The sequence below is a fragment of the Schistocerca nitens genome, chromosome 9, assembly GCF_023898315.1.
Source record: "Schistocerca nitens isolate TAMUIC-IGC-003100 chromosome 9, iqSchNite1.1, whole genome shotgun sequence".
NCBI lineage: Eukaryota > Metazoa > Arthropoda > Insecta > Orthoptera > Acrididae > Schistocerca > Schistocerca nitens.
The window spans coordinates 6,805,191-6,818,295 of NC_064622.1; the positions used below are offsets into that span (position 1 = coordinate 6,805,191).

Sequence of the window (13,105 nt, forward strand, 5' to 3'; positions counted from 1 at the left end):
TGTTGATCAGGTATTAACAGATTTAGGCAAAGATAACTGTGAGGTGGTGGTAGCAGAGCTAGGATTATCTGATCACTCAGCTCAAATCATTAATATAAAAGTGGCTCCAGAAGAAACAAAGAAAATGCATATTTACAGACGATTTTTTTCTAAAAAAAATAGACATGAGTTTGCCAAACAGATAGCAGGACAAACATGGGACTCAGTATACTCAGAGGTAGATGCAAATGAAAAATTCAAAAATTTCATGACATTGTTTAAATTAAATTTTGAAGAAACATTTCCTAAAGTATTATGTCCATTATCAACAGCAGGAAAAAGCAAGTGGGTCACAAAAGGAATCAAAAAATCATCTGAAACACTAAAGTACCTGAGCTCCATTAAACACAGCCAAACTAATCCTGCTTTCTCACTCTTTTATAAAAGATATAGGAAAACATATAGGAAAATATTGCTTGCAGCAAAGAGAGCTTGTAACTCCAAAATAGTGCACTCTGCTGAAAACAAAAATAAGGCAGTATGGGAGATTGTGAAGCAGGAAACTGGTACCAGGAAAATGAATCTGTCAAACTTGAAAATCAAAGAGGAAGGGACTCTAACAAAAGACCCAATATATTTGGCAAACTATATAAATGATTATTTTAGTAGCATAGGAATAAAATTACAGCCCCTCAGGTCAAAAAGCCAAATAATGGTGTATCACACTCAATGGTGTTATTCCCTACAACACAGGAAGAAGTCTATAAAGCAGTCAGCAAACTGAGAAACAAAAACTCAGCTGGTCTGGATGAAGTCCCCATTTTTATAATTAAGGACTGTATCAAGAGCCTAATTCCACCTTTAGTTGATATTATAAATCAATCTTTCAAGCAGGGCTACTTTCCAGACTATTTAAAATATGCGAAATTACTACCTCTCTTCAAAAAAGAGATGCAGGAATAATTGAAAATTATAGGCCAATTTCTCTACTATCATGCTTTGCAAAAATATTAGAAACTATTATGAAAGATAGGCTAATGAATTATTTAAATAAATACGACTTACTGTCTGTTGACCAGTTTGGATTTCGATCAGGGAAAAGCACAGAATCAGCAACAGCACACCTCACAAAACACATTCTAGAAGCATTAGATAAAGGGAACTACACAACGGGTATATTTCTTGATCTAACTAAAGCGTTTGATACAGTAGACCACAACATATTGTTAAATAAGTTAGATGAACTTGGAATAAGGGGACTTGTGAACAAATGGTTCCAATCATATCTAAAAAATAGAAGACAGATAACTGAAATCTCACACATTTCAAGTTGCTCAAACTATATTGTAAAGTATACTTCAGACCCAAATTATGTAAATATAGGTGTCCCACAGGGTAGTGTCCTTGGCCCAGTACTATTCCTCATTTACATAAACGACTTCCCACAGAGCATCAAGCATGGACAAACAATATTGTTTGCAGATGACTCAAATGTTCTAATCAGTGACAAATCACCAGATGCACTAAAAGAAAAAGCCAAACAAACACTAAACAGTGTACGTGAGTGGGCATCCAATAATAAACTAGCACTAAATCTTAAAAAAACAAATGCTGTTAACTTCTATGTCTGCAAAAAACCACACTATAACAACTTTAAGTTAAACAATGAAACTATAGAATGTGTAGACTACACAAAATTTCTTGGTATGCATGTTGACAGTCAGTTAAAGTGGGAAGAACATATTAAAATACTTAGTAACAGAATCGCTACAGCATGCTATGCTCTGAGAATTCTGACTGCAGTTTGTGATACTACATGTGTCATATCTGTATATTTTTCTTATATCCACTCTGTTATTACCTATGGAATAATATTTTGGGGAGTCAACAGTAAAAATATTCAAATAGTTTTCAAATTACAGAAAAGAGCAATTCGTATAACAACCAAGAGTGGCAGTAGGGCTCACTGCCTTGAACATTTCCAAAAGCTGGAAATCCTAACTGTCCCCTGTGAATACATTTTTCAAAGTGTTATGTATGTAAAAAAAATATTGACTGCTATATGAAAAATTCTTTAGTACACAGCTATGAAACTAGAAACCAATACAATCTGCATCTAGAGAGGAAAAATAAAGTTAAAACTCAGCAGAGCTTGTTGTACAATGCTGTTAAATTATATAATAAATTACCCCAAAAAATAAAAGATATTGACACAATCGGACAGTTCAAAACAAAACTAAATTTTTTTTATTAAATAAAAGTTATTACGCAGTAATGGACTATCTGAATTAAAACATGTAGTGTAATTAAAGTAGCCTGCATTGTAATGCATGAGGAAATAATTATAATATGAAATCAAAAATTGTACAGTACTATAAGAAAATTACAAATCACACAAGGATATAAAACTAATTTAAGATACCTCAAAAATGTGTGTAAATACAAATTTTATGTGTATAATTGTAGGTATATTGTATTGTATATGATTTTGCTGACGAATTCCGCACAATGTAAATTGTTACATGGATTAACAAAGAAATCAATCAATCAATCAATCAATCAATCAAACTGAAATGACTTTTGGGTTATCTTACAACATTATTTTTCGCAAATTTACGATTTTAGGTACACTGCTGAAACAAATTTATTTATTCAGCGTGTGTTTCATAAAGAGTTTTAGTGTATTTGTTAGGTAATGATAGCAAAATTTATACAAACACTCCTAAGTAATGAGAGTACAAGAAGCAGCTCTAGCATCTTGTAAGACTACTATAAATTACTCTTAATGTTTAGTGACATTGATCTTTGTTGTTAACAGTCTGTCGTGTCATTGACTGCAGTCGAGACATAGCAAGGTGGGGCTCCTATGCCACAATTCTGTGCCTTAAATACACAAGTTTTAAGCTTTTCCCATTTTATATGTGATGTATATACCATAGTTACATAAAATGACTTTATTCTTATAAGTGCAATATTTCATTAAACTTCATTGTTCACAGTGTAGTTTACAATGGGATGATTACAACAGAGTATGTAATTCAGCTGGAATTTTTTTTTATTATACGTTCATAATTTATGATACAGACCATGCAAGTGTCAAAATTCAATTATGGTTAAAACTCCTGGTCTCAAGATTGACCTAGCTTATTCAAAAGTCCCTTTTCTCTGGTTTACAGTTAACATTTTACTTTTTCTGAAAATTTTATATTTCAGGAGTTATTTGCACTTAAAATTTCTTGCTCTAGAATGTTCCAATCTTGAAATGTGGTTCTTTCCAAAATCCAATACTACAGTTTAGTAGCCCTGATTTTTCTGTTTATGAAAATGTATGTAACCATTAAAATAACATGTTAGTTGGTTAATTATTCAAATTAGAAATTTCAATATCTGAAAAATTCTTGGAAAATTTTGCAGATCCCACAACACATTACAATTTATCTCTAATAAAGTTGTACCTATTATTTTACCATTTTATAAGTATACAGCTTTTAGTTAAACAAACTTACTTCATTATCTACTGTAACATGACATTTATTTCTTCTGTCTTTTATGGTTCTGTCTATGTAGAAATGTGGTACACTTATATCGAGGGTACCAGTATCAATAGTGCCGAGGACCTCAACAATGATTGTATTTTGTGTGCAGCACAACAGTCAGTCAGATTCCTTGAGAGTACCCACATAGTGTAATGGTTGATGTAAATTGTACACTAAAGTGCCAAAGAATCTGGTATAGGCATGCTTATTCAAATAAAGAGATATTTGAACAGGCACAATACAGTATTGTGGTCGTCTATGCCTATATAAAACAACAAGTGTCTGGCTTAGTTGTTAGATCAGTTACTGCTGCAGCTTATCAATATTTAAGTGAGTCTGAACGTGGTATTATAGTTGGCGCACGGGCGATGGGACACAGCATTTCCGAGGTAGCGATGAAGTGGGGATTTTCCCGTACGACCATTTCATGAGTGTACTACGAACAGGAATCCAGTCAAACATGAAATCTACAACATTGCTGTGGCCAGAAAAAGATCCTGCATGAACGGGATCAATGATAACTCAAGAGAATCATTCAACGTGACAGAAGTGCAAACCTGGGCCACCAACAAGTGTCAGCATGTGAACCATTCAACGAAACATCGTCGATATGGGCTTTCAGAGCTGAAGGCCCACTCGTGTACCCTTGACGACTGCACGACACAAAGCTTTACATCTCACATGGGCCCGTCGAGACTGACATTAGACTGTTTATGACTCTAAACATATTGCCTGGTTGGAGGAGTCCCATTTCAAATTATATCGAACACATGGACATGTACGGATGTGGAGACAACCTCATGAATCCATGGACCCTGCATGTCAGCAGGGGCTGTTCAAGTTGGTGGAGGATCTATAACGATGTTTGGCGTGTGCAGTTGGAGTGATATGGGACCATTTATACATCTAGATACAACTGAATTGCTAGAGAGTGGCTCCAGGAACACTCTTCTGGGTTTGAATACTTCCGCTGGCCACCAAAATCCCCAAACATGAACATACTGACCACATCTGGGATCCGTTTCAACATGCTGATCAGAAGAGATCTCCACCCTGGAGCACTACTTCAGACATTAGTTGAGTCCATGTCACATCATGTTGCAGCACTTCTGCGTGCTCCTGGGGGCTGTGCACAATATTGTGGAGGTGTATCAGTTTCTTTGGCTCTTTGGTGAGTTAGCTAGTAGTTAATAAATATTCCTAACATAGTAACAATTTGTAGTTGTTGAAGATACAAGGTTGCGATTCAGAAAAGTTGTGATCATTTGTGAACTAAAAAGAAGACTCCTGTTAAAAAAAGTGTGCATTGTCGAACTGGGTGTGGGTGACATTAAGATAATGTTTGATAGAGAGAGGTACAGGAACTGAAAATGGTGAACTGAAATGTATCTGACAATGAAGAAATGCTATATAGTGGCTTCAAGAGGAAAAAATGAGTACAGACAAGGCAGACACCCAGGATGAAGAAAATCTGACAACTATGAACTACATCAAGCAATTTTGAACTATCAGCTGGAATTTGTGCATGCCTTTACTGAAGATAATGAAGTAGTTTGATGAATTATACTGTAAGGAATTGATAGCACTGCAAATTATTTGCAGGAACAAGCTAGACAAACAGAGGTTAAAAGACTAGTGACACAAACATGTGAAATGTATTTTATTCATCTAATAAACACACAATTTCAGAACATATGTCTGATGTGCAGGAGACACGTCAAGGTTACAATTTGCGTATTTAAAATTTTGTTGCACTTACAATAATACTTTGTGGAGAATTTACGTACTTAAATTTTGTCAAGCTTACAGTATTTACATCTACTATAACTATCATAAATTTTTATTCCATTTCAGGGATCCAGCTGAACACTTCACCTTGTCCTTCATGAAATCTTCCACAGAGTAGTAGTATCATTTAATTAGAAAATCATGTAACTTGATTTTTAAAATATTTATCTTCGTATTCATTATGTCACACTCTTTTATTGTGTTGTGAATTTTCATTGAGGAATCTGAGCACACAGTTTTAAGCGATGAGAGGTGAGGATAACATTTCCTTCATGTCTTGTGTTGTATGAGTGTTCAAAATGATTTTTTAAAAATAGATCAGCTCTGCTGCGTAGGAAAAGAACCTTCTCAAAAATGTATAAAGATGGGACAGTTAATATTTTTAGGTCTTAAAATAATGATCAACATGATGCCCTCTGCTGTGCAGATCACAGGTTGTGAATGATTCTTTTTTGCAACTTTAAAATTCGTGTAACGTTTCCTGATTTCCCCCAAAAAATTATGCCAGATCAAATAACTGATTCAAAGTACCTATATTCCTGGTGGCCATATCAGTGGCACAGGCTAAAATTTCCATTGCAAATGCAAGGCTGTTTAATTTATTTGCTAGATATTCTATATGAGAATTCCACCTCAAAGTTCTGTCTGAGTCAAGTTTTTGATTGTTCTGAGTGATACAGATTTCTTCAGTTTTTGACTGTTTGGTTTTAAAACTCATCATGTGGGTTTCTGAAATGTTTAGCCTTAAGTCATTTAGACTAAACCATGTTTCCAGGTTACTTAACATATTCATGAGACACCGTGGTATATTGTCAGGATTTTCATTTACAATTAGGGCTGCAAATAAAGTTAAATGAGTATTTATGTTGAGAAGCAAGTCATTTACATACAACAGGAATAGAATGGGTCCAAGGACTGAGCCTTGAGAAACACCTGAGAAGTAATCTGCTCCATTTGATGTGATTACTACCCTTTGTTTCCCCTCCAAGAGGTATGATTCAAACCAATTCAAAACATTATCCCTTATTCCATACCTGTTGAGCCTGAAAAGCATCAGGGCCTGGTTTACAGAGTCTAATGGTTTTGTAAGGTCACAGAATATTCCTGGGACCTTAGCTTTCCTATCTAGTGATGAGTTAATTTTTTGAATAAACTCGTTTATCACATCTACTGTGTTTTTGCCTTGTTGGAAGCCAAATTGGTTTTGTGAAATGATATTCTGTGTGATGAAGCTTTGTATCTGGAAAGCAGCAATTTTTTAAAATAATTTTGGTATGACATTTTTCAGCATTTTTGAAAAACAGTGAACAAATGAAAATTTGTAGGCAAAAAAATCACAGAAGCTAAACTACATGTTGAGAAACTTTCCAGAATCTTTGACCTGCATTAGAGATCTGATTAACATTTTGAAAGAAGAAAGGTATAAAATCCAATGCCTTGCATGCTGAAAAGACAACCAATATGAGATTTCAGGAGTATCTGTGTTAGAGATGTGGCAAACCAGGACATTTTAGGAGGAACTGTTGCCAGTCCGGGAGAAGGCAGATTTGTGAACACGTTGCGGACATCATCGAGGAGGTGGTCATGGCAGCTGGCAAATAGGGCAAAGCAATCAGCATAGTGGGGGTAACAACAACGGGTCACATGGTGGAGGTGAGCAAGGCAGTAACTTAATAGCAATTGCTTTCAAAGACAATAGACTGCATAACATGACAAGAAGAATATATGAGAAAAAGACTGATGTAAATAGTGTGAGTAGGAAGGACAGTATGTGAAGGAGAAATATTATTTTATACTGAGACGTGTGACTTTCAACAATTTGAGAATGTTGTATAAATATCAGTTATCAGTTGGATTGGGGGGAAAAATTGCATCAAGATTTAGTGTGTAAAGTTTGCATTGAGAATAAAACACACAATCACAATTCAACTTTTAAAACAACAGAACCAGAGTGGAAAAAAAAAAAAAAAAAAAAAAAAAAACTAGATTCAAATTGATTTAAATGGGCCTCATTCAACACTCAGTTTGCATGGGGAAAGATATTTTCTCACATTTATTGACGATTACAATAAAGCAGCTAGTGTGTATACTACCAAATCTGAAAATCAAGTTTATGATATATTTAACTACTAAAACTATTAAAAAATTGAGATGTGACAATGAGATGGGATGTTTAAACTCCAATAGTTATTGGTCTGTAAGACTGAAAAGAATCATTTTAAGAGCATCTCCTCCCTTCCCTATGTACACAGATTAAATTACTCATTTGTCTGGCCATAGTGTCCGTAGTTGCTTCACAATTCTTGAGGGTATTTTTGGTCTGTCATTGCAACTACAAAAATGTGTGATTTTTGCACCAGACTTGTTTTGATTTATTGAGATAAAGCATCATGAGTAGTGGTGATTTTTTGGCTGATTTCTCACTTACATGTGGAAATCCAGTCTGCTAGCACATCGATGTTTTTCTGTTTTTGACACACAACTTTCATCTAATTTTTAGATGTTCTGCAGCACTATGCATTTCTCACACCACACTTTTACGCACACTACTGTATCCTGGTTCTTTTTGTGCTTCAGGTATGTCTTGAAGCACAAAAAGAAACAGAAAGGAAAACTCCTTATGAGATATTTTTTGGGAAGAAACCTAATATTAATCATGTAATGTTTTATGAAAGTAGTGTTTTTGTACATGTACCAGAAGACTCGAGAATGCCAAATTGAGGACATAGTGAAGCTGTTTACACAGTATTGATGAAAAATAAAATTATCATTGGCAGACATGTTGATGCTGTGGAAGCGGGTGACAGGCATGGATATTCGTGGGATTCTGAGTATATAAGCTGTAAAATGAACCTGTCAATGAGCAGACGGAAGAAAAGGATATCAAAGGAGTTAAGCAATCGCAAACTAGAACAAGAATGTGTGTTGAAAGGGCCAGTTAGTGAATGTAAAATGCCTGTTAGATTTAATGATTATGTCATGAGTAACTTCATTTTTGAAATGTGATGAATACTGCATCTACATCTACATGTATGTGATTACTCTGTTATTCACAGCAAGTGCCTGGCAGAGGGTTCAATGAACCACCTTCAAGCTGGCTGTCTACTGTTCCACTCCCGAACAGCATGCAGGAAGAAAGAGCACTTAAATTTTGATGTACGAGCCCTGATTTCTCTTATTTTATCGTGATGATCATTTCTCCCTATGTATGCGGCTGGCAACAGAATGTTTTCGCAATCGGAGGAGAAAACTGGTGATTGAAATTTCATGAGAAGATCCCGTCGCAGTGAAAAACGCCTTTGTTTTAATGATTGCCACTCCAATTCACTTATGTCTGTGACACTATTTCCCCTATTTCGCGATAATACAAAATGGGCTGCCCTTCTTTGTACTTTTTCGATGTCATCCATCAGTCCCACCTGATGTGGATCCCATACTCCTAAATAGGGTGGACAAACATGGTGGAAGCAGTCTCTTTAGTAGACCTGTTGCACCACATAAGTGTTCTGCCAATGAATCACAGTCTTTGGTTCGCTCTACCCACAATATTATCTATGTGATCGTTCCAATTCAGGTTATTTGTAATTGTAATCCCTAAGCATCTAGTTTAATTTACAGCCTTCAGATTTGTGTGACTTATCGTGTAATCAAAATTTAACTGATTTCTTTTAGTACTCATGTGGATAACTTCACACTTTTCTTTATTTAGGGTCAACTGCCACTTTTCGCACCATACAGATATCTTATCTAAATCATTTTGCAAGTCATTTTGATCATCTGATGACTTTACAAGACGGTAAATGACAGCATCATCTGCAAGCAATCTAAGGCAGCTACTCAGATTGTCTCTTATGTCATTAATATAGATCAGGAACAATAGAGGGCCTATAACACTTCCTTGAGGAATGCTGGATGTTACTTCTGTTTTACTCGATGACCTTCTGTCTATTACTATGAACTGTGACCTTTCTGACAGGAAATCATGAATTCAGTTGTCTCACAACTGAGGCGATACTCCGTAGGCACACAGTTTGGTTAGAAGACGCTTGTGAGGAACTGTGTCAAAAGCCTTCTGGAAACATCCCCTGTTGATAGCACTTATTACTTCACGAGTATAAAGAGCTAGTTGTGTTTCACAAGAACAATATTTTCTGAATCCATGCTGACTATGTGGCTTGAGCAATTTTCCAGTCTTTAGGTACGGATCTTTCTGTGAGTGAGTGGTTGTATATAATTGCTAAATATGGAGCTATTTTATCAGCATACTCAGAGAGGAACCTGACTGGTAAACAATCTGGACCAGAGGCCTTGCTTTTATCAAGTGATTTAAGCTGAGAATGTCTACTTATATGGTTCTCATCTTGGCAGTTGTTCTCGATTGGAATTCTGGAATATTTACTTCGTCGTCTTTGGTGAATAGTAATGAGTCTTAAGTTTGGAAACAAGCAAGGATAAGGAAATTTGATATTTAAATAAAAATAAAATTAGAAAACTAGTAACTAAATTACTGAATGTAATTGTTCTTGCTGTAAAATAGTTTAAAAAATTGTGTAACACTTGCAAAGAAAGATTAGTTATAAGGCATTTTGAACAAAAAAAATTGTGACTGATGATATTTATTCAACAGCTGGTATGATGAAAACATTGAAACTTTTGTTGTCAAAAGGGTTTAATTGTAGGAGAAATGATTGTACAGATTGCATTTCTTTATATCAAAATTATCTCAGAAATTTATGTAAAGCAACCTCCATGATAGAGGAATGAAACACATAGAGTTTGTGAATTAAGGCATTTGGATCTATGGGATGAAAACTAAATCTAATCTAATCTAATGCAAGTTATATGGTTTGAGAGAAAGTCCTTGAGTGCAATATGATTGATTGGAAGAGTTTTTAGAAAGTCTAGGTTTTAAAATAAGTAAATAATACTATTAACTATATGTACTGATAACTACAAATTATGCCATCTATAAAATTGTGCTCATGGATGGTTTGCCAGTTTGTTGTACAAGTAAAGGGAAAAATACATGGCATTGTTATCTAAACAATTTCAAATGCAAAATTTATGTGAAGTAAAGAATTATCTTGGGATAAATATTACAAAGAAGGTAATGACTTGGTCAGGAAAGCTGTACTGAATCTGTAGCTTAGAGATATCAAACTGAACATTCAAAGTTCTACAGTACGCTGATGGAAGATAATTTGAAATTAGAACCATGAGAACTTGTGTCAGATGGACTACTAATGTATTTATATTACACAAAAAGTTTGGAGTTAGCATATGGAAGGACTGAAAATATTTATTTCTTAGATCATTTTGTAGATACAGATTGGGTAGGTGATTGTCTAGGTTGTAAGTCCACATCAGATTATGTGATTATATTATCTGGAACTGTAATATTCTTTAAAAAAAAGGAAGTTTTATGAAATATTCTACTTTTGCTGAGTATGTAGCATTGTCAGATGTCACTGATATTAAGTTAATTTTAAATAACTTGAATATTTTTATGCAAAGTCTTATGAGCCTGTTAAAATATGTAAAGACAACTCAGGGGGCACTTAATGTTACTAGATATTGCAACTTTACTAAAAATTCAAAGTATAAAAGTACACTAGAGCTGTGAAGTAGATTCAGAAAACCATGTAGCTGACATTCTTTCCAACTCTTAGAGCACAGATAAATTTGTGAAATTTTGGGAAATATTGGATGTAATTTGATTGGCATATAAATGTAAAGATGAGTGTGTATTAACAAATATGAAGACATCACCAATAAATTTCTACAGCATTGCACATATTGTAACAAATGTTCACCAAATGCAGTAATCATAGGAGGATGATTCAAGAACAAATTCTGGGAGACTTACAAGGTACCAACAAAATCAGTAATGCTTCAGCGTGTAGAATCACTTTTATTGTAAAGCTGCAGCACTGGCTTCAAAAAATGATGTGTGTATCTGTATCACATTGGTAATCGCTCTTCTCTGAGTGTGTTTCAGTTCCCATATGATTTTACACAAACTGTCTTTCACAATACCACCATAGTACTATTATGAATTTGGAGCCACTGAGAGTGTGGTCTGCCAATCAGAGAGGTGCCCAATCTTCCCTTGTTGGCTATCCTAGGTGGATGCTGGAGTCGTGCCAGAATCATGATTTGGGAGTGAAAAGGGAACAGTAAATTGCAATTAAAATCTCTCTGTAAGCAACTTTAATGAAACAAGCTGCTGGAGAGATTTGGTTGTGTTTTACTGTAAGTATGGGCAAGTTTTTTGCAGGAGTCCTACATTACATTGTAAACCTGACTGTTGGAGAGGGCCATGGAAAAAGGTTCAGACTTGGCTACTACTGAGTCATCTGACAAATGCATTGTTTCTGTGCAAAAATGGGTGCTTTATTTATTCAGGCTGCCTTTCTGCAAGAAGTAATTCCATAAGACAACAGAGTGTGAACTAATGCAAAGTGTGGCATTACTTTTGTCTTCAGGTGATTACTATACAAGATATTTCTAAATGCATAACATGTTGAACTGACCTGCTTGATTAATTCATTTATATGGGGCGATTACGTGATGACATTACAAACTTTCAGGGATGATGGAGAAGAGTAAATACATTAATTTGAGGCAAGGAACCCTGGTACAGAAAGGATCAATTTGGAAGTTATAAACAAAAATAATTCTGATACCTTTGACAGCAGAATACAAGTATGAGTACTGTTGTTGCTAACACTACAGGGCAGACAATCTTCAGAGGTGGTAGTATGGATCAAAAGAAGCAAAAAAAGGTCCAATAAAGAACTATGAGCACATGTTCATTTTCGATAATGTGAAGCACATCTCTTCTACTGCAAGCTGTTTGGTTTCTATATTTTTGGAGAACATAGTATGAACCAAAACAAGAAAAAAATGTCCAGTAAATATGGGATCTAAAATTCATACCTGAAGACATATGGGCACTTATTCAGTAGAAGAGATATGTTTCACAGTAGCAAAGATGATCATGTGCTTGAAGCTCTTAAGAAACGCATTTTAGATCCCATTTTTACTAGATATTTTCTTCTTGTTTTATTTCATACTACTGCCTCTGAAAGATGTAATCTTAGCAACAACCGTACCAGTACATGTATCCCATTGTCAGAGGTATTGGAACAATTTTTTCTTATAGCTTTTGACTTGGTTGTTTCCAGATCAGGTTCGCTTACCTCAAAGTGACACATTTACCCTGCAAAAGAAAGAAAGAAAGAGAGAGAGAGAGAGAGAGAGAGAGAGAGAGAGAGAGAGAGAGCAAAGAAGTTACCTTCTGGAACTGGTAATACCAGGAGGAGTGCCACACCAGATATAAAGAACAGTAAAGAGCTGGTGGACCTGCGACCCATCACTCGTAGTAGAGGAATTGGTATCAAGTAACCTACTATCTCCACTGCTCCAGACACAGCAGTGTAGACATATCTGAAACAGGTGAAGAACCACAATGATCAGAAACTTAAAAAGCAATTATTTCTGTCTAAAACTTATCTTACTGATATATCCCTAGAATGTTTTGGAAGCATTAGATGAATCCCTTGATATTTTGATATTTGTCATGAAACGCATATCACATGTACTATATGAAGGCATAATCAACTTCACTGCAGCAAAATAAGTGCAAAAAGACTGAGTAGTCACAGATTTTAATATAGTAGTAACAAAGCTCACACAATAGCACGGATGGAAGTTGGATGGAGGGAGATAACTGATAAAACATTATGGGAGAGGGGGAGGGAGGGAGGGAGAGAGGGAGAGAGGGAGAGAGGGAGGGAGGG

At 35.3% G+C, this 13,105-nt stretch overlaps 1 protein-coding gene across 2 annotated transcripts in view; it reads right to left on the reverse strand.

Moving 5' to 3' along the window:
- The window catches only part of LOC126203814 (organic cation transporter protein), a 514,638-nt gene that overhangs the window by 8,485 nt on the left and 493,048 nt on the right, over nt 1–13,105 (reverse strand). For both annotated transcript variants that reach the window (XM_049938182.1, XM_049938183.1), the window contains exon 9: nt 12,601–12,752. In XM_049938182.1, coding sequence (XP_049794139.1) covers nt 12,601–12,752 — 152 coding nt within the window. The remainder of the gene's footprint in view (nt 1–12,600; nt 12,753–13,105) is intronic.